Here is a 23,123-nt window from a genome sequence, read left to right as displayed (position 1 = left end):
GAGATTATATCCTAATGGGAAAAATACCACATGTAAATGTATGTGTGTGTATGTATATATATATATATATATATATATATATATACATAGATTCATATACATGTATACATACAAATATAAAGATATAAAGTAGTTCTAGGTAGGAGGACAATAGTAGAGAGAAAGAGCTCATTGTAGCAAGGCTGCTGGAAGTTGTCCAAAACTAGGTATCAGAAGAACATTCATGGCTGATCTATAGCAGGACTATAAAAGGTTTAATTTTCTTGTAAGAATACATTGGTTGGGAGCACCTAGTTGGTGTGGCGGACAGAGCACTAGCCCTGAAATCAGAAAGATCTGAGTTCAAATCCGACCTCAGACATTTAACACTTCCTAGCTGTGTGACCCTGGGCAAATCACTTAACCCCAATTGCCTCAGCAAAAATAAATAAATAAACGCATATACCAATAAACAAACAGATAGATAGATAGATAAATGAATGAATGAAAATTAAAAAAAAATAAGAATACATTGGTGAAACCCATGATAAAGATACATGCTGTTGACCTCATCTCTATTACCCTTTACATATAGAGGAGACCGAATGAAGTGTATAATCAACCAGGTCGAAAGAGGACAGACTCTCTCCTTAGGTTGCTTCTTTTAGTATGCACCTCTGCATGTCTGACCATGAATGGGCTGCTGTAGTTCACCCCCTTATGTTACACATGCAATAAAGAAACCTTTCTTTCTAAGAAGTCTATGTGGCAGGGGTTATTAAGTAGCTATGTTTCAATTTTCCATGCAGCTTGAAATTCTAACTGTTCCCCACTCTGAAATTTGCCCTTTGAAATTCTCTTTACATCCCATAGTCTGCTTCCCTTTAATTTGTATTGGTCTAGCTGTGGCCTACTACAGGTATTATTGATACACATTTGTTTTCATTCTTAAATGTCTTGTACCAAAAGTATCGTGTATGAAAATTCCTCAGAACTTTTGAGATTATATCATTTCCAGCTGACTTTCCCATTCATGAGTTCATCTACTTCTATCATTTCTACTTCTTCATTTAGTACACTGAGGACCAACAAGTTTGGGACCAAATGTTTCCAGATTAAACCATTTTTTTGCTCATTGATTACAATAAATCATTTAAAAACAAATTCTCCTTTTCCATCTTTTGTTTTCTGTGAGCTTTGTCTGAATATTCTTGGGTTGATATTGCCTAGCTACTTCATCAAAAGATTTCAATAGATTTTTCTTTCATTTATAATGCTTTTTGATACTCTGTAAGGAAGAATATTTAACATGTGATTGCTGAGGACTTGATGTTCCTTTTCATGTATGTACAGAAGAAAGCAAAATTGCTGTAATAATTATGAATCCATATTGGATTATCTTCAGTATTCCTTTAATCTAAAGAAAGGTAGAGTGTTACTATGTTATATGTACAAAAGCAGACTTAGATATTAAAGTTGTTAACTAGATTAAACTATATTAAAAATACTAGCAAAGTGGTTCTGTCAGAGTCTCTCCCTATGGATTCATAAGGCCAAGGAGCATTAAGTGGGTTAACTAGTGTGATCACATTAAGAATTGTAAGTATATGATATTAAATTATGCTGAGAATTATTAAAATGTTTTTTAAAAAAATATGATTTCACCATACTCTAAAATTGGACTTTCTCCTTCTCCACTTAATTACCATCTTCATTTACTTGACAGATGCAATCAACATATTGTAGCCATAGTTTATTAAGCAGAGGGAAATTTAAAAAAATACAGCCAAATATTCCCCACAAGAAGCTATTCTTCAAATCATTTCCCATAGCTCTTCAAGTTATCCTTCTCATTTTTTGAAATAACTGGGAAAAGGCACTGAAATACTTTTGCCTCCAGATCATGGAAAAAGAATAAAGCAAGTGGATAGCTGTGTTTCAGTCCTCAGATATGAACTTTAGAATTAAATAAGTTAAATACGCAACACAGGAAAAAATATCACTGTTGGGTTCATTTAGATTTTCCAATAGTGATACCAATTTGTTGGTCATTAACTAACAACTTCACATTCATTGCATATTAACTAATGATTAAAATAAAATTAAAAATCATTCAATGCTTAGGCTTTTCTGCACTTCGCCTCTGGTTTTTGGCACTTCATTCTTGTCACAATGAAAGCTAAAGTAAGGTTTTTCCTTTATTTCATTACTTGCTGTATTCAAAGAGGGGGTTAGAGAATGCATAGAGAGTAGGCCTGGACACCCGAAGACTTCATATCAAATTCAACCTCAGACATTTATTAGCTATGTGACTTTGGGCAAGCCACTTGAACCCATTTGCCTCAGTTTCCTCATCTTTAAAATGAGCTGGAGAAAGAATGACAAATCATTCCATTATTTTCATCAAGAAAACTGCAGATGGCATTCTGAAGAGTTGGACACAACTGAAACAAATGAACAACAACAAAACAACATACAAAGAATTCTTCATCTAGTGACCAAATTACAGGTGTAGACAGTTAACACAATAAAAATTTGAAAGAGGAACTGGATCACTTCCAGTTGGGGCTGTATAGAGAAGGCATTTTAATATTTTAGTGCAACTGAAATGATGAGTGTTATTTCAAAATTGGAGAGGCAATTCCATTTAAAGGAATAGTCTAAGAAAAAATTCACTGGTGGGATGATGTAAGTTTTGTTTGATGAATAATGAGTAGTTTGACACAGAAAATCAAATGAATTAAGGTATATTAAGTACATTTTCAACTGTAAGGTCATATACAAATGTAAGCAATTATTATAATTATTTCTGTGTGCAAAAATTAAAATTTGTACTTATATAATACTTCTAACATACTTTATCATCATTGAAGAGATGATGAGGTTGGTATAAATAATAAAATCATAAAATTAAGAAAACTAAATTTCAAAGATATTAAGTAGATAATATTACTAGTAAGTGACAGAGACAAGACTCAAATTTAGATCTAATGCCTCCAACTTTTTAGGTAGGTATTAATAAATAAGTTGGAAAAAATCATTGGGGTCAGACTGTTAAAGATTTTGAATGCTGATGCTAAGTTAGGATGTTTAACCATGGGGAAAATAAAGAAATAGACTCTTATTAAAACATTCACTTTTCATCTGCCTCATTTTCTCCATCAATGGTGTCAAAATCTCTGCCTACAAACAGGCAAAACTCCAGTGAATGACCTGAATCAGATTAAAATGTAATAGAAAAAATTTTAACAAAATAAAAAAAAAAATCAATATAACAAAGACAGTGTTAATGTGTGATTTTTTAAGTCAAAATGCTGCCCACAGGGATATATTTCTATTTTAATTTGATCCCGTGATTCTATGTTACCTTTCCAAACTGCAAAAAACTAAACCTCCTTACACAGTCTTATTGTCTTGTTGCTAAGGTCCCAGATTAAGAAAAAGTGTATATAAGCTTTGATTCAAGACAGATTGGAAGACAATTGAGAGTGGACTATAATTATGCCAATTAGGTCTACTTAAGCCATAAAAGCTTTCTAGAATGTTCTCGTTTCACTTGTATTATATGAGTATATAGGCCATATGTTGGATAGAATACTAGATTTAAAATCAGGTGTTTGCATTTGAATCTTGCTTCAGACAATTATTAATTGTAACCCTAGCCCTAGAAAGTCACTCTCAGGCCTGTGATATGAGGAAAAAATCAACACTTACTTCACAGTGTTGTTGTTAATATCAAATAAAATTTAAAATGTGAAATATTTTGCAAAGCTTTAAAATACTATAGAAACATATCTAATAATTATTATCTTTGATAATTGTAACTTCGTATTTTATGTTTCTTCAATATTGGTAATCAAATGATCATAAAGCAAAATTATCCTTCTCATCTTTTAAAGTATCCCATGTTATCTTTACTAATGAAATTACACCCTGCTAGGATATAACTAACTAACCAGATAGATAGCTAGATAGTAGATTGATAGTACTGTAAATATCTTAAAGTGATTAGATTGTAGGAATATGATTCAAAATCTCATGATGCTCTCTCCAAAGTTTTAAAAAGATGTACTAAAACTGTTCATGATCTTTTTCATTGTTTTCAAATATTTTCCTTTGAGATACCATGAAGATAAATCCCTGAGTGCCTTTTAAATTGACATGTTTCTATAGTTGTTTTTTTTAAAAGGTTTATTTGTATATTTCTGCTATTTTTCCTTACTTTGTGCTTTTAAAGTATCATTCCATTTCTTGTTATAATACATATTATTTTGAATTGAGGGATCCTAATGAGGCTTTCTCTCATTATTATTCATTGTTATCATTGGAAGAAAGGCTTCTTTGATGCTGGGGCTTGAATGATGAGTTAAGATATAACCAGATTGAGAATGGTATGGGAAGTCAATTTGGGGCGTTTGTACTAAACATAGAGAGAAAAATGAGTTTAAAAAAACATTTTAAGGTTAGGAAATAAATAGAAAGAAAGTAATGAGTTTTGTTTGGAAGGGAAGAGTAAAGGGCACAGAAGAGGTAGGTCATTTTAAATTATGGAGTACTTTGAAGACTAGGGGAGACCTTGGTAAGGCTCCTCAATGATGAGTTTCAGAGAAAATTAGGCATTAAGGATTAAATTTAAAAAAAAAATGTTTAATTAGCATATTTTACCTAGTCCTACTACCATGACATTTCTTCATTTGCCTATTTTTTTCTATAATATAAAAATTATTATGCACTCAAGTCAGTTAGGGTCATCAATTCTGTAATCTCACAATTTTATGGGATAAACAGATTTGGAGCATAGCAGCGTAGTTCACCATTCTTTATAACAATATTATTTTGGAATACAAAAGTCTGCATTCTTTCCCTGGCTTTACTATATATTTTGTGAAAATTACTTAACTTCATGACTTTGAAATTCCTCATTTAAGGGGGAAGAAGATTATTATGAGGATTTGCCATAATAATGTGTAAAAGTCCTAGTAATATGACATTACAGAGAGAAAAGTTATTGTTCATTTTATAGAATGTGTTTCTCCAAGAAAATGACAGATTCTGAGAATTTGGTTACAAGATTCATGCCATAGAACTTTTGTGTTGTTTGGGGGAAACTAACTGATGTTTATAAATTTGTTTTAATTTGAAAATGGATTTCAAGTTCCAAAAATCTGATTCACAAATAAACTTTTAAAAACATTTGTTCATAAATCAAGGGACTGCAAATGATTTTGTCCTTTATATGTTTTTAGTAATAGTATATTAAAATTTGACTCTGTATCTATACTGTAAATTTCTTGTGAATGGTATATTTTCTTTTAATTATCCCCTGGCCATCTGGAGGGACTTGTGTTGATTTCAGTTATGAGAAAATTTAATCCTTGATAGGTTAAGTGAGTTTACCAAGGTGATTCAAGTAGGTAAAAATGGAATTCTATGTCTTTAAACTCCATATTCAACATACTTTTAATTATAACACATCATTACCGCACTGATGAGATATAATGTAGTTAGTTTTGTATCTGATTAGTAAGGTCTGAAAAAAATTCATCTTTTGCAGTTCCTATTCATGTCTATGCATAAATCTTCTAGTAAGTGTGATCATAAAATAAACTGAGATGTGTATAATACATAATCATTTTTAAATGATTTCTAACAAAGATATTTAGTAATTCTTTATCAGTCTTAAGTCAGACAAAAAAATGAGGCATATCTCCATCCATGTGGCATATGAAACTATTATTGAAGATATACATATGGAAGGGGAATTTTTTATGGATGCTAAGGTTCTTCACAGTCTCCTGTTTGTAGAGTCTTACAATGCCTTTTGTTATCTTTTAATTAGTATGTTTTTTCTTATTATATTTTATTACATACACTACCTTCTAGCTGATGAACTACATTGGCTCCCTACATTGATTGGCTCCCTACTGCTTTAAAGTCAAATATAAAATCTTCTGCTTGATTTTCAAACACCTTTATAATCCGATCCTTCTTACTTTTTCAGTCTTTTTATGCTTTCTTCCTCTTCCCCCATTTCCCATTCATATAACCTATAAGATTATGACACTGATCTCCTTATTCTTACTCAAGCTCATCTTCTGACTCCATACTTTTTGCACTCATTGTCCCATGTCTGGGATGTTCTCTCTCAATATCTATGTGTATTGGTATACTACACAAACTAACTTTCAAAAGTTTTTTCCCTTATACTATTTAAGAACTTTTTTCCATCTTTTTAATATTTGATCATGAAAAAAAATTGGCTTAAATTTGAGTTTGTTTAATAGCTATAAATATGTGAGACAAAATTTATCTTTTACCAATTAACTAGACATGTGAAAATAATGTAATAAGTATTTAATGAAGGCAAAAGGAAAAAAAAGTTTTTTAAGTATCAATTGTTGTATTAAGTCAGTTTTTGCTAAGACTAAGAAAACTTTATATCGTCATAAGTAAAACTTTGAAAACTGTTAGATATTTCATGCTGAGTTTTATGGTGATCTATATGATTTGTCATCATTAAGAAGATTACTCCATAGTAATGATCATGAATTGAAATGAATTTTTTGAAAGTTAACTTTACCTTATTCACAAAGCATGCTTTAAATGATAACTAATACTATTTGAAATATTAAACTTCTAAACAAATGACAAGGGAGAAAATCTAGGTTTAAAGAAAAAATATTTAATGCAAATAATGTGTAGACTAATTTTAAAATTTCTTTTCTAATACCTTTTACTGTGAAAAACATACTTTATTCATTTGTCTTTATTTTATTGCTGTGGTTGAGGTAGTTTAATATTCCTACCTCCCACTAATCTTCCAGTTCAACAGAAGTAAACAATAGGTTTCATAAATTAAAAATACACTCTTCTGAACATGCTTCTAAAGATTAAAAAAAAAAAACAAGGCTGTAAACATTTATGACTGAAACAAACTAGACTGTTCAAATACTGCCATGATGTATCATGTATATCAATATGGCACTGATATCAGTTAGAATGCAAACAAGGTTTTAAATGATGTGCCCCTTCATTTCAGCTGGAGAATCCGCTTTACACCATCTGCCTATCAGATGGTTAGGAACCAGGACTGCGTATTAATGCCACATGTTCGATTTTCCTCCTTCTTGTAATGGTTAGATTCATATTGCTAATAGCTGTGCATGAGCACTGTCGATGAAATTTGTGTGACGGTGGAGTGATGAGATATTTATAAAGCTGCCTGTCTCACTGAATAATCAGCAGGAAGAATGCCAGACATAAACAGCTTATCAATTTCAGACTATTAATGATAACTACCATTGAATGTAATGTACTTAGTATTTTGAATTTTGTTTCCCCAAACTTTCCACAAAATATTGTGGGCCAATAAATGCACTTGTTGCTGAAATGACTCCATCTCATAATTCTTATTGAAACCATTTGGTTTCCCCTTTAACTATATGAATGATAAATTTTAGTAGGAAAAAGAAATAACATAAATATAATCATAGATAGATAGGCAAGTAGATGGATAGATAGACAAATAGAGAGAGATAGAGAATGAATGGATAGATTTTTCCATTTTTACTCCATTTTTATTGCTCTTTGTAAGTCATAATGAAAAACAAGATAGTTTTGTATTTCTGTCAATTCTGAAAAACAAGATACCACTGATTGTCTCAAAATTTATGCATGTTGGTCCTTCAAGCACTCTTTCTTCAGTTGTTTAAAGATAACTAACATATTTATAGAATAATAGAATACAAAGAACTAAAGATTTTTTGTTCTATGTGGAAAAGGTAGTAATTAGATATTTTCATGAAAAATTACATTATCTAAGATTGGAGGCTTTCAAACTAATTTGCAGTATATTTCTGTAGTATAAAAGAGATGATATAGACCCAGGTTAGAGTTGAGCCCCTTAATAAGATCTTTTCAATAAAAGTGAATTTCATCCATTGAAAGATAAATATCTGTATCAGACTTCAAGTTCTAAATGTATATCTGCAGAATTTTGTTTTTGCATGGAACAAAATTTAAGCTTCGTAATAATGATACAAAAGAAAGTAGAAGTATAATATTGAAGTTGAAAGGGATCTTATGTGTTTCTGATAAATAACATATTGTTAGATTATCATTTTAACATCTATCTTGCTATTAGCTTCTGTTTTATAGGTGAGTTCTATTCACATTCACAGTTATATTACTGTTTTCTTCTATCTTATTTTCTTCATTTATCCATTTTTTTCTCTTTTCATATTTTCCTTCCTTGTCTGTTTTACTTCTGACTGCCTCCTTTAATCTATTTTCCCTCTTATCATCACCCCTCTATTTTTCTTAACTAATTCTTCCTTTATTAACATGTGAACCAGAAATGCTTTGGGGTAACATTTATTAGTCATCACAAGCTGTACCTAGTGCCAGCAAAGAGTGTCCTACAATCTCTTTCTGACCAGGTTACTGACCCCCTTAACACTTGCTGGGCTGAGAGCTCTTGAAGTTGTAGTTTGTACATTGCAGCCTCCTCCAAGGCCCACCCTTGGTGTTGATGTTGGTTATTTTAACCTGGGCCCTATCCAGGTGTCACATACCTCTCCTGTAGATCTCCTGGGTTATCTTAGGCTGGGAAAATGCCTCAGTTTGATCTTTTGTTGGCTCTGTCACTCCAAAAAATGATTTCAAAGTTGTTTGGAGGGGAAAATTTAGAGAGTTTGGTCAGGTTGTTGCTGCTAATATACTAATGTGCCTATCAGGTGAACCATGCACTTCTGATCTGAACAATGAAATTATGTCCATTTTTTGTGTGCTGCCACTTTTATAGCACACTGCACAATTTAGCATGTAGTTAGCTGGATGCAATAATTCTTAAAAGTCTCAGTAGTAATGATACTTTGAAGTTCTTTATAGAGCTGAAATAGCTGAGATTTCTAATACCATATTTGTGATAGGTTTCACATTTTATGAAACAGAAAAATTGTATATAAAAATTAAAAAGAAAAATTTGGTGGATTGAGTAAAATGAAAGGAGGATTTTTATAATTTACATTTAAAATCAAGCCAGAAGCTGTTAGCTTTGTATATATGCATATCTTTTAAGTTTTGTAGAAATTGCCTTTCCTATTCCATAGATCTAAAATGGAATCTGAATATTTTTTGTCTGATTCAAAGGCAGGTTATATCCAGAAAGCAGCATAACTTTGAATGTTTCTTGTAAAAATCTATTCAATCTTTTCAAAGGCATTAGCTATAGTTTTTTAGAGTCAGTTTTTTTTTTTTTAAGGACAGGAACTATAGATGGTTGCATTGTATAATAAATACAGGATGCTAATCTCAGTTCAAAGGTACACTGTCCCTTTACAATGACCCAATTTAGCTTCTATAAATATGTAATATATGACTTTATATCCTTCCTCTGATCTAAAAATATCATTGCAGAATTTCTGTGTTAAATTAAATATTGTATAAACCAGTGTTTTATCATGGCAAATGTGTTTTTAGAAACAGGCTTTTGAAGTTTGTGCTGTACCACTTAAAGAATTTAGTATCTGCTACTTTTACTGAGATTAAGTTATGTTATTTACCACAGTTCAGATCAAGATTATTTTTGGTTCCGCAGAGAAAGATACAATATTAGGTTCTTTAAGAAAATGAACTCACTTTTAGCTAAGTAAGGACCATGCATTCATTCAAGAGTTTTATGCCAGTTTCTTTAAATGCAGAAGTTTAATGTGAACATCATAATTAGCTACTATTCTACAGATTGCTAAACCATGGAAACAAATTGTATACTCCTTGAGAGGGAATCTGTGTGTTATTTCATATTTATCTATCTAGCACCATGTCTCATGCATAGTAAACCCACTGTGACTTTAGCTGCCTTGAATGCTTTTTTTTGTTTCCATTTTTTTTGCAAGAAGAAATAAATGTCAAAGTACTTGTTTTGAAAATTAAGAAACAGGGCAGCTAGATTGTACAGTGGCTAGAGCACTAACCCTGAAGTCATGAGGACTTGAGTTTAAATCTGTCCTCAGACACTTATCACTTCCTAGCTGTGTGACCCTGGGCAAGTCACTTATCCCCAATTGCCTCAGCAAAAATAAATAATTAAATAAGAAATTAACTCCAGAGAAGTTTCATAACTTTCCCAGTTATGAACCACATACATCGTTGATTACAAAATTGGTTAGAGTTGGGTTCTCATGACTTTCAGGCTATTGTTTTCCCCTTGAGATTGCAGTGCCACCATTTACTTCCTGAATTTATCTAGTAATTTGTCATACAATATATCATCTCACATCTGAATGCTTTTCAAATTGATTACTTTTCCAGTCACATAGATACCACCCTCATTCAGATCTCTTTCAATTCTCACTGCACTAGTTTAAAAGTAGTATTTCTGACTTACTCACCTTTACACATGTCTCTCTCCATTTCTTCCTTCACATAGTTAGCTAAATAATTTTCTTAATGGTAGCCATATATCAGTCACTTACACAGAACCATTAATTTCTTCCTCTTTTCTGAAATTAAGATAAAAATTCCTTAATCTGGTATTTCAGATCATCCACATTCTAGCTTTCACATAACTTCTTAGCCACTTTAAAAAATGTATTTATTTTACTTTTAATTTTGGAATAAAACAAGCATTGCTATTACAAAATATTATAGTAATAATAATGAAAAGATAATTGCACATGAAATGACAAACCTTGTATGTACAACTTGCTATTCTTTTAAATTTACAATAAAGTTATCAGGTAAATTTATTTTTTCCCCTTTCTCTTTTTCCTCCCTTCCTGCCTTCTCTAGAGATAGCATTAGAAATAAATATATGCTTGTATTTATTGTATAAATATGTATTATAAATATGTGCCTATCTATTGTATCCTGTATGTAAAATCATTCTATCATTATTCTTCTGATATCAATTTTTCTCTAGATGCAGACAGCATCTTCTTTTATGTCTTCATATGTTAATTCAGGTATTTATAATAGAGTGACTTACTCAAAGTTCTTTATAAAATTTTGCTATTACTATACATAAAATTCTCTTGGCACAATTCATTTTGCTCTTCATTATTTCATTCCAGCCAATAACAATTATATTTCATATTTTCATAGAACATTTTGCAAGGTATTTTTTTAAAGCATCAACTCTGTGAGCAAGATAGGACACTTATTAATTCATTTTTAAAGATGAGGAAACTGAGACTCTAGAAATAGAGTTAAGTGACTCTTTGAAGATCACTAGGGGTAGTTGGCTTTAAATGCAAACTTCCTTAAGTGAGGTCCTGTACTCGGTCCACTATACTATATTGTTTTTATTCATCAATATTATGTGACCTTTATGAATTCAACCAGACTAATTGTGTTTACTTCTTCCTATTTATATATCCTTGTCTTTCTACAAATCTCAATTCAGGTTCCACTTTTTACATGCAACCTTTTCAAGCTGATTTATCAAATTGAAAATATTTTCTCCTTCCAATTTTCTTTGAGGTTTTGTCTGGATTTCTCCTTTGGCCTGAATATCCTCCACATTGTATGATACTTTTGTTTGTTCATGTGATAATCTCCTTGAGACTATTAAGTTTGAAAGCAAAAATGGTGCCATTTAAAAATCTTTTTATCTCTGTTCCAATGCAATACTTTATACATCTACAGGTATTTGATTAATGTTTACTAAGTTGATTTACTTTTCACATAGTTATACTAATGATCAATTCACTTCAATCCAATTTAACATGCATTTATTAAGTGTCGATTATGTTCAAGGTAATGGATTTAGTTTGGGGAATACAGAAATTAAGGGAACTTAAGCATTGTCTCTAAAGGAAATTAAAGTCTATTGTAGGAGAAATATATATACACTGCAATAATTATTATATGTTTATTATTATGTGCACAGGAACAGGCAAACAGGTGAGTTTTGAGATAAGGGAGGAGACCTTGTTTGGAGTAGAAAAAAGCACCATAAAGAAGGTAGCATCTGCTCTGACCCTTTAAAGAAGATTTTTAAATACAGATGTGGAACAAAGGCTATATACAATGTTATGAGGGCAGAATAGCGTCAAAGAAAAGTGAATAGCTTAGTTTCACTAGTGCACAGAATAAGAAATAAAGTTAGAAAGCCATGATGGAGAAAGATTTTAAAGTGTCTTGAAAGCCTACTTCAAGAATTTTTATTGTATTAGGCAAACAATGGAAATTCACTAAATATTTTTGAATGGGGGAGAAGGAGATGATGTTATGTGATCACAATAATTCTTTAAAAACATTACTCTGGCATTATTGGGAAAGAGTAAAAAGAAAGCTAAGAAAAGACAAGAATCAATCAAAAGGAGATTATAATAAAGCAGAAGCAATGATAGCTTTAACTACAGTTAGTGCAATAAGAGTAGGAAAGGAAGAAGCAAGTGCAAAAGTTACTTCAGATTCAAATTCAATATGATTTGATAATTAATTAGGGGTAGTGAATGAGGAGTATTGAGGAGCAAAAGACTAGGATCATAAGTATAGCATAAAAAAGGGGCACCAGGAATCATCTAGTCCGGTTCGCATATTTTAGAGGAGGGAAATGAGATAAAGAGAGATTAAATGATTTGTCCAAGGTTTATATAAGACATAGAAGAAAGCTCTGAATCCATGTTATCCAATTTTAATACAACACTCTACTTCACTATGCAAAAATGATAGTTTTAATATGTCAAGACTGTGAGTCTGGGAGAACTGAGGTCATCAATTAAAAATAAAATAATTTGGAAAAGGATGCAAGCTAACAGGGGAAGATGATGAGATTAGATTTGGATTTGCTCAGACCAATTACTATTTTCTACCAAATAAATTTTATTAAAGTGAATGTTGTTAATAGAGGAAATATTCTAGTATAGAGCAAGGAAGAAAGATTAGTCAAAAGGAATGGAGTTAAATTTGTAAAATCTGAATTTGAGTCCTGACTCAAGCAATACTTGCCATGTGATCCCAGAAAGTCATTTGTACTTTTGTATGCTTCAGTTTCCTCTCTGTAAGATGAAAAAAAAATAGTGCTACTCACCCATAATTATTTTAAGGAAAACATTTTGTAAGTTTTTAAGAATCGAATAAACATTTCTTTTTCTGATTCCAAGTTATTAAACTGATTTGGCTGGATAGTATCTGAAAGGTATGATTAGTCCTAATTATGGTGGAGTATAAAAAAAAAGAACCCAGTGGGAATAAAAATTATCAGAAAGAGAAAATACTAGAGGAATATAAAAAGGAGAAATGGACATCCAAAAACAAACAAATTAAAAACAAGGATATAGACAAAAATCTGAACACAACCTGAATTCTAATACTGTCATAGACTTACATAGGAGAAATTTATCTTACAATTCATTTTTCTTACCCCCTTATTTTTACTAGAGAATCTGTACGTCAAAAGAAAACACATGGTTTAATCTGGGTCATAAAAGTAGGAAGTGTCAAAACTACTCTTAAAAACGATTTACCCAGTGATTGATATCCTATCCAAAGTGCATAATCCAATTTATGCAGTAAATATTTATTATGAGTTTCAGTTATATACATGTGTGTGTGTGTGTGTGTGTGTGTGTGTGTCTGTGTGTGATATACTGTTCTAGCTGCTGGAGATTAAAAGACAAAATGAAAACTTCCTGCCCTCAAGGATTCTATGCTCTAAGACTAGGTTTGCTAATTGCTTAACTTGCCATAACATCCTATGAAATTGTAGGCAACATACGATTGCTATGCCCTGAGTTGAATTAGGGTAGGATTAGTTTTTTTTCCAATATGAAAATTAACATTCACAATAAAAAAGTCCTTAAATTTGAACGCATACAAGAGGAATGATACATTAATTTACATTATGTTTCACTTCTGTTTTAACTAGGTCTGACAGCAGCAGCAGCAGCGGCTGCTGCAGCTACCAATGCTGCCATAGCAGAAGCAATGAAGGTGAAAAAAATCAAATTAGAAGCCATGACCAACTATCATGCCAGTAGTAACCAGCATGGAGCAGATTCAGAGAATGGGGATCTGAATTCAAGTGTTGGTAAGTGGTAGGGAAAAATAGGTTTGAGTCAAATACTTTGTTTCTAGTTATGACTACTTTATTTAATTTTTTATCCTGAAACAAAATATCTGTCAGTCACTGGAAAACATTTATTCTTTTAGATTGAAAAATTCTTGGCACGTTTTAAAGGTAACATGTTTCTGTAGCAACAAGTATTTTAAGAGAATACTAAGCATAATGGTTTTTAATCATATGATTTCTTTTGCAGTTTACAGGGCTAGGCACTCGTTAATATTTTTTCAGGAAAGAATTTTGATTGTTCAGAGTTCATTTTTCAAAGTACAAATAGAGTGACAGATGAATATATCAAAGAAAAATTTAACCTTGTTTCTCAATGTACTGAATATTGACTTTAGGTAATTCACTGCAGTGCAGATAGTTAAGAGAACATTGTACTCTTTCGTATGTGCCCCATAAACAAAAACTCATCTTGTGACAAATTATTGGCCTTATATAAACAGTGCTGATTTCTCTTTTCTATACCATCTTTCTGCTCCCTTTATGTTGTTGATGTTGAGGGACTAAAAAGAATGAATGGAAGACTAATTAAGTCAAAAGTATGCAACAGTAACTGTTTCAGTTCATGAAATATTTATTTACCTTTTGTTTTTGAGGAGGGTTGAGAGGGTTTAAGGGAGGTTATTTTTTAGATGGGGCCCTACTTTGCTTTGTTAAAATGAACTTCAAAGCTGGGCTAACTTTTCTATTGATGACATCTTGAAATCAGTGTTGGTGGAGTAGAATATTATTTTTCTGTCATTGTATCTTTCCAGTTCCTTTTATCATGTTGAAACAGTGCTAATAAAATAATTTAACAAGAGAAATGTAGAGACTGAAAGATAGGCTCAAATACTATATTCAACTGATATGCTTATAGAAATGAAATAGCTCATGACAGTTCAATTAAATTCTCTTTTTCATATGCTATAACCCTTTTATAGATTATTTTTAAAGATAACCAGATGCTGCCTACTTTCAGTCCTTTAAAATACAGTTCTGAGCTTGTGAATATATACAGTGCATTGTAGAAATAAATACTCTTGCAATTTTCCCCTTAAAACATTTGTCATATACCAAACTATCACTAGTGTGGGAAATAATTTTTAATGAACATATATACAATGAAAACCCAGCAGCTGTAGTAATGTTAAAGCCAGCTTTCAAAGTGATTAGGGAAAAAAAATAACTATAATGTCATCATTGGATTCAATCAAAACAAATAGACACAGAAAGTGATCAGTTTTATTTGGACAAAATTTAAAGGCAAAGATTCTTGGAGATGTTCCTGAGAATTGAAGGAAAATAGTTTTTATTTTCATATAAGATTCTTAGTGGAAAGATAGAGGGAGAGGAGATTGTCTAACCATTAATTTCATATGCAAATTCATATTTTATAAACATTTTAAAAATAAATAAAAATGTTAGAAGTAGAATTCTACATTTTTAGAACTAGTAAATATAAATGTAGTTTTTAGATTTGTGTCATTAAGTATGCAATTGTTTTGAATTAATGATTCATAATCTAAAGACTCTTTTTTTCCTAAGCAACCAAGACTAGTATTTAAAAGATATAGAGAAACACAAGAACCAATAAAAGTGTTATATATAAGCACTCTTGGAGGAAAGAGTGAGAGGTGGATGTAGATTCTTTTAACAATTAAAAAACAGAATTTCATTAAACATAACTCTTAAATCTTCAATGGAATTTGCCTAAGCAGCAGAGCAATTGTAGTTTATGTACATTCAGATTTTGTACATTCAGATTCTGTACAAGACACAGTAGATATGACTCCTAATAGGGAGTTGACTGTAATAATACTAATTTTAAATTTTGAGGCCCTATTAAAGCACTATAAATTTGGTTTGTTGACCAAATTTTGTTGAGGTAGTATATGAAACTTCTCTCTTTTTGGGAATAATCAAAACCAGTATGAACCACAACCAGCTGAATACATGGTTAGCGATTCTATTGTTGCTGAATAATGCCTAACTTAAGAAACTTTTAGCATAGCTACTTTTCTTAGGCTATTATATATGACCTATATTAATAGAAGACATGAATTTAGATATTAATTTGTGGAAGTGTTGGGTAGATAGGGGCAATGATTATGATCATCATTATCAATATTTATGGAATGAACTGAGATTAGCATGAAATTTAGGAAATCAAATATACAAATATTATTTTCTTTGATTATAGTGTATAATCCTTTTGGTTTCCTGATCTTTGAAAATTTAAAGTAGTGATTTGCAATTTTTTTAATAGTGTAAATTACTTTAGTTTTTTTTTTAATTGTCATGAATTGTGGTATAATGAATACTCAATAGTTTTTCTTAGTAAGAAAAATTTTAAGATTCATATATGTGGTGTGTTAAAGGCCAGTATTTATGGACAATTCCCAAACTTGTCTAAACCTGAACTGTCTATAATTCATGAACTAAAAGATTGCTAAAACTAAAACTTGGTGGTTGGCTGAAGAATCCATGGAAGGCTATGCTGTCAAGGTAACCACATAAACTTGATATTCCAAATATGTGGGGGGGAGGCAGGCTCTCTAGATAAATCATTCAAAGACTGCCATTTAGTAGAAAATCTTTATGCTTATTTGACTATTATTTCCTTTTCTATCAGCAATACTATGCATTTTGATTTTTTAGATCATTATTTTTTACTTTATCAGTCATTTTTTAAATAGTTTGTTTCTAAATTGGTAAAAGTATAGAGTAGTAGATAGATGGCTGTTCTTGAAATCAGGAATGCTTAAGTTCAAATTGTACCTCTGATCCATTCCAACTTACTATCTATGGACAATGCACATCTACTACCAATGGGCAACATAACATTTCAGTGGCTCAGGCAACTCTGTAGACAAAAAAAATCCCTGAAATGTTGCATTCTTCATGAGTTGAGAGAGAGATTCCATACCAAAGAGTAATGCATACTGATGGACTTTACAGGTATTCAAAAAGAGAAAGGTCTCAAGAGAATTAAGGATTCATATTAACATCATTCATATGCCTATAGATATAATGTTTACATATGAATCACTAACATGCACAAATATATACATATGTGCATATGTGTATATGTATTCTTCAAAATAGAGACTGAACGTTTTGATTTCATTGGTTTAGAGAATTCCTAAATAAGAAAATTCCCCCTAGTGCTATAGGTCAATACTTTCTTTTCATTTTGTAGTTCTAGAAAGTTGATTAGAATACTGAGAGATGAAGTGACTCAGAGTCACAAAGCTAGTAAATATCAAAGATAGAACTTGAATTAAGATCTTCATGAATCTTAGATCAGGTCTCCATCTACCACAACACAGTTACTCCACCCCTGCCCTTTCCATTCAATAGTGTGTGTGTGTGTGTGTGTGTGTGTGTATCCAGCATGCATATGTTTATGTATGCATATTACATACTATTCCAAGGAAAGGCAAAACATTAATCTTTAGTAGTAGTGATGATTTTTTTTAAATCCCATCGAGTTTTAAAATGTTATGATTTTATAATCTTTTATAGTAAATTCTATAGTGCTTTTGAACATGAACATCTTCCCTATTGTCCTCATTCAAGTGACCCATCTCTGAGGGTTTATTATCTCCCTCCAAAGATTTCTAAAATCTGCCAAAAGCTCATTCCTTCTAGTGGGTTATTATAAATAGATAAATAAGTATTTATCATGTTATATCCCAGTCATAAATTATACCAGGTGCTAGAGTATAAACATAAAAATGAAACATTCTCTACCCTCAAGTAGCTTGTATTATATTGGGACATGCAATATATACATTAATATGAATATACAGAATTCATATCAGAGTAACTATAAGGTAGTTTTGAAAGACAGGATATTTAGGAGGTAGGGGAAGATATGTGGCACACATTACACTCCTCATTTGGGGTCTTTGTATTTGCTTTAGAGATTAAGTTTCATAAGAAGTAGATCTTATTTATTTTAATAACTTTTCATTATAGATAAACTGAAATTGTTTGAAACCTGATGCTTAAAGATTAGACAGGTAAAATAGTTGAAGGAAACCTGACCCTTATGGGTAATTATTTTATATCCCTAATTTTAAAAGATAACCTTGAGCTTACATCTTCACAATGGAATGAACATTTTACAAAAAAGAAAGGACTCCTGGTTGGATCAAAGTGAGGCATTAGCACACTGAATAAAATATATGGCCATGAAGCTTTTCTCCCCCATACACAATCAATTGGATTCTTTTAGTTTAATATTTACTTGCTAAGATGAGATGCTAGTCTGCATGGTGATAAACAGTCTGCTACTGGCATCTGAAGGTGACCTGTCAGTTCATATGGACAAATCTCCTGCTTACTGAAATGTACAAAATAAATCATTAAAGCAGGCAGGTGCTCATTCCCAGATTTAAATCACCATAGATTTATGATTTGAATTAATGCTTCATTTGGTCATAGAAATAGATGCTGAGACAAATGATATGCACTGTTTGGGGCTTCCATACTGTAGCCATCCTAATATTGATTACTGAGATGTCTTTGCAATCTCTTGTTTATATCAAGTACTGTCTTGTGACAGGTTGGCTGATATGAGCTACATTGCAGATAAGAAGGAAAAATGTCCTGGATTCTTTTTAGTGGCAACACTACCCATAACATATGGCTAGACAAATTACTTTTTTTGTTGTTTTAAAAACTAATCTGCATTAGTCAAGTTTTGAAATTGTTCTGCTCCTCAATCTTTGGACTTCAAAAAGCAAGACAAAAAAAAAATGTACCTTTGGATCAAATTTGATGTTGCTCAAGACAGCTTATAACTATTTTGTAAGTGTATGTTTCTGCATGTAACATTTATATACATTTAGGAGTTATGCATGTAATAATGACACTGATTTATAATTATTTAATATAAATAGAAGAAAATTAAATTTTACTTCTAATTTCAAATATATCAATTTATTGATATAGTGAACATCTCTTAAATAGTTGCATCATTGTTTAAATATTTGTTGAATCTAATATCTCATTCCAATAACCAATGACACCCAAGGAAAAAGATCCCAAAAGGTAAATATGTGAAAAATACAAGTTCCTCCAAGTACAATGTTTTGTGGGCTATAATTTACCAAAGAAGCAGGAAAAGACCACATTTTTACTTCCCTTAACATTTTATATAATGAAAAACACTATGTACACAGTTTAAAGAATACTCTAAGGATTCAAGAGGACCTTTGCCACCAGCTAAAATCTGACTCATAGAACTGGTAAACAGCTATCAACAATAGTAAATTGCTTGCTTTGTAGGAAATGAGTTCATATCTATTCAAAATGTGATCTCAAAACAGATGTCCCAAGAAAATCTCATTGTTTAAACTATAGCCATAACCTCCAAACTGCTGTTATTTCTTCAAGGAAGTAAAACAATCTTAAAAACTGGTGTTTTCTCTTTCTGAATACTTCAGATACACAGAGTTCTATGAACAAATATAGACTTAGTTGAAAGTTCAGGAACTGAAATTGTCTAATGATTCCTTGGCATGTACAAAAACCCAGCAACAGTTTAATTGACACCTGAATTCCAGTACTAAAAAAAAAAAAAAAAAAAAAAAATCTATAATTAGTTAACAATTGTTCTGCTTAATATTACTCCCCTTGGTCCAATTTTCCCCTCTCCCACTCATCCCCAGACCTTCCAAGTTAAATAGTTGGAAGGTAAAATTGTCTTCCTCAACTGACCTCCCTACCTCTCTTCACCTATTTCTGCTATAATAGAATGTTACAAACTAAAGTCATTTCCTTTCTAGAAACACATGTGTCTCTTTGGAAGGAAAGAATTACTTTTATGGTTTGAGGAAAAAGTCTTGGAGACCTTGAGAAAGCAAATAAAAGGAAGCTAAGAATGCAGGCCACTGAGCTCAGCTCTGCATTTGCACATCGGATCCTCTGCCTTGGCAATGTTAATGAACCTCAAATCCTCCCTATAATTAGATGAGGGAATTGCTTATATTTTCAAACAGATGATGCTGCTATAATGAAACGATTGACAGGGAATTTAAGAGTGTCTACAGTAGTCATTTGGTTTCTGTTAAAAAAAAAAAAAAGTTTAAAAAGAAGATTGGCTTTAGACACAGGTCCTGGGAGAGGTAGTAATTTACATAGCATGCTATGACAGGTGTCTTTGTGTAGTAAGGAAATAAAATGGAAGAAGAGAGAAATGATGGGCAGGTATAGCAATTTTTTGGGGAGGGGTGTCCTATGCTTATTCTGCTTAGGTTCTTTAAAAGGGGCCGAGACTCAAGAGATGGATCCGGATTGAGTGCACAGCTGTAACTGCTGATGAGCTAATTGCTCCTTATCTCTCAGCCCCATTCATCTTCATTTTTTACCAATTACTGAGAATTATCTGTGTTCTCAGTTGGATATGAGAGTTAATCCTTTTTGGTTAAGCTGGCAGTACTGTGAGCAGATTCCAAATCGTAGGGTGAAAAAGCCAGAGCAAGCTTGCTCTAAAAATGTCTCCAGTTCAATTACAGTATCACTGATTCATAAGAAATTTGCTATTGTTTAACAGATTACACACAGAAAAGTTTTTTTAAAAAGAACTTTGTACATATTTTTAGAGCGCCTAAAATTGATTTTTACTGTTTCTTTTCTTACCCTATGATTAAATCCTGTCTTTAATAACAGAAATTATTAATATAAAAATGCAGAAAGGCCACCAAGTTTGTCCAAATATCATTCAACAGTTTTAATGAAAAAAAATTTCAGAAATTATGAGTTATTTTAAGATATAATCATAATTTGTTAATTCTTTAGACTCTTGTTACATAAACCTTCAGGAAAGGCACATCTAAATATAGGTCTTATCACAAATGTCACATTGGTAGAACATTAATGGAATGCCACATACACATCTTCTGCTAATGTAGAAGCTCCCATTGTTTGTGGTTCAATTGAGTGTAAGGAGGCCATGTGTTAAACATCATTTCCTTTTGCTAAAAGTGATCTCTATATCTTGACATATCACGCAGTATTGTTTATACCTAATTTAAAAGTTTATAGTTGTCTGCTTTTATATCATTAAAAATTCTTCCTAATAGCTAAAACTTGAGAGTTTGTAAGATCAGTTTTGTTATGCTTTTCTACTATTAAAGTTTCAAAGCAAAAATATTATTTGATATGAAAATTAATTAGTCATTTTTGGAAAGATAATCAGAGAATCTATATTTCTACACCTAGTAATCAATAGTTTTATGAATCTCTTGCTTAAGATTTCCCAAAACTGAATTTTATATTTCAGTAATTAATACTTTTCAATGGACAAAACAGCCAATCAATAACTTCTCTTTTAACTAAAGTTATAGGTTAATCATAAATTTATTACAAATTTTAATTTTTCCCATGTAGTATTTTTTCATTGTGTATTCTAATTTAAAAAGTTCTTTTTCTAATTATGTAATTGGATAGAAGTTGTACTTGGCTAGGGATCAAGTAAGTAACTGTGAGGAAACAAAGTTTTCCTTCAAAGAGTAGTCAAATGTATTAATTTTAAATGAATATAAATATCCCTAAGTACTTCTCTTTCTTTCCTGAAAGAAAAAAAGAATAGGTTTTTAAATTGTTGGAATGCCATCTGACTCTCATTTATATTGCTTTCCTGTTTGAATCATCATGAAAGACTTCCACCAAATAAGTAAATGGAATGCACAGTTAATTTTCATTTTGAATGTTTTCAATATACATAGCCCATTGTTACAACCATCTCTGTCATCATTTCCTTGTTTATAAGGGAAGTTGGAAAACATAATTAGAGAATGTTAAACCACCTACCTGTTTGTGCTTCAATATTATTTATTACAACTAATGACTGGATAATGAAGTAAACATGATACTTCAAGCATATCATATTAAGAAATATAAGTTAAATAATTTTATTACTCTCTAAATCCCATTATAGCTCTTGTAATCATGCACAACAAAACCAATATAATATATGTATCTAAAATAAGTTGCTATGTGGCATTTTCCATAGCAATATTTAAGCTAATTGCACACATTTATGGGACACTTGAAAATTCAATTTTCTGTCAAGGGTAGACCTGGAAATTACCATATCAACATATACAACAATGACATTATGTACCAGTATAGACTATAAGTATGTAAAGTTTAAAATGGAGATAGAGTGGAAAAACATGAAATTAGTTATTGATGGGAATAAAAGTGTCCTCAGGGTGTAGTATTCAAAATACTTGAAAAACTGAGTTTTGTTTTGATCCATTTCTTAAATTTTCATCAGTTGTTATACTGTGTTCTCCATTTTGAATTATACATTTGATTCATTAAGGTATAGTTATAAAATAAATATTTTTGGTGTTCTATAGTATTTGATGCATATAATGATACACATATTAATAATACCTGAAGTTTTTCAAATCAGTAGTGAAGAAATTGAGAGACAGAAAAGTTTGTTTTTCGGGGTGTTTCAGAGTTTTAATTGGATATGCATGAGAACAAATGGCTATAAATTTTATTCAATTTATTAAATTAAACTTTTCTGAAAATAAATTTTTAGCACCCATAATTAGACCTGTTGTTTTGCAATAAGTAATCATTTCACTGAATGTGAATCCTCTGTATTAATTCTATCCCTACCAAATTACATGCAATATTTTTGGGGAGCCACAGTGTCTCAATCTGAGCGAAGCCTTCTGCTGAATGAGGATACTAAATAATATAACAATTGATCTTAATGCCAAAAAAAGTTTTTGATCCATTCAATGTGAAATAATGTGGCTGTATACTGTCTGACCATATTTTTGACAGGAAAAAATTAGGAATGGAGACATTTGACAGATAGAAAAAAGAATAGTAAAGATTGAAATATGTTTTTCCCCCTCTTGCCAGCAGGTCATAATGGAAACACAGCCTCTTATAGTCATTGCTGAGAGAATTACTAGTTTGATAATGATTAGGAATGTTGTTATTAAAACAGTATGTGCAGTTCATTTTCAACAGTTTTGAATTAGAGTCTGCACTAATGAAACGGATACGGTTTCTTTCACAAAGGGCAGATCTGTTAGTTAATATAGCTACA

The 23,123-nt window shown here is 31.2% G+C and overlaps 1 protein-coding gene across 3 annotated transcripts in view; it reads left to right on the top strand.

The window, feature by feature from the left end:
• Positions 1 to 23,123, top strand: part of DACH1 (dachshund family transcription factor 1) — a 475,837-nt gene that overhangs the window by 238,107 nt on the left and 214,607 nt on the right. For all 3 annotated transcript variants that reach the window (XM_031958462.1, XM_031958461.1, XM_031958463.1), the window contains exon 3: positions 13,853 to 14,014. In XM_031958462.1, the coding sequence (XP_031814322.1) occupies positions 13,853 to 14,014 (162 nt within the window). The remainder of the gene's footprint in view (positions 1 to 13,852; positions 14,015 to 23,123) is intronic.

The sequence above is a fragment of the Sarcophilus harrisii genome, chromosome 3 (genome assembly GCF_902635505.1).
Source record: "Sarcophilus harrisii chromosome 3, mSarHar1.11, whole genome shotgun sequence".
In the NCBI taxonomy this organism is placed as follows: domain Eukaryota; kingdom Metazoa; phylum Chordata; class Mammalia; order Dasyuromorphia; family Dasyuridae; genus Sarcophilus; species Sarcophilus harrisii.
The sequence above is the reverse complement of the archived record's forward strand: the minus strand, read 5'-3'. Positions and strand labels throughout refer to the sequence as shown.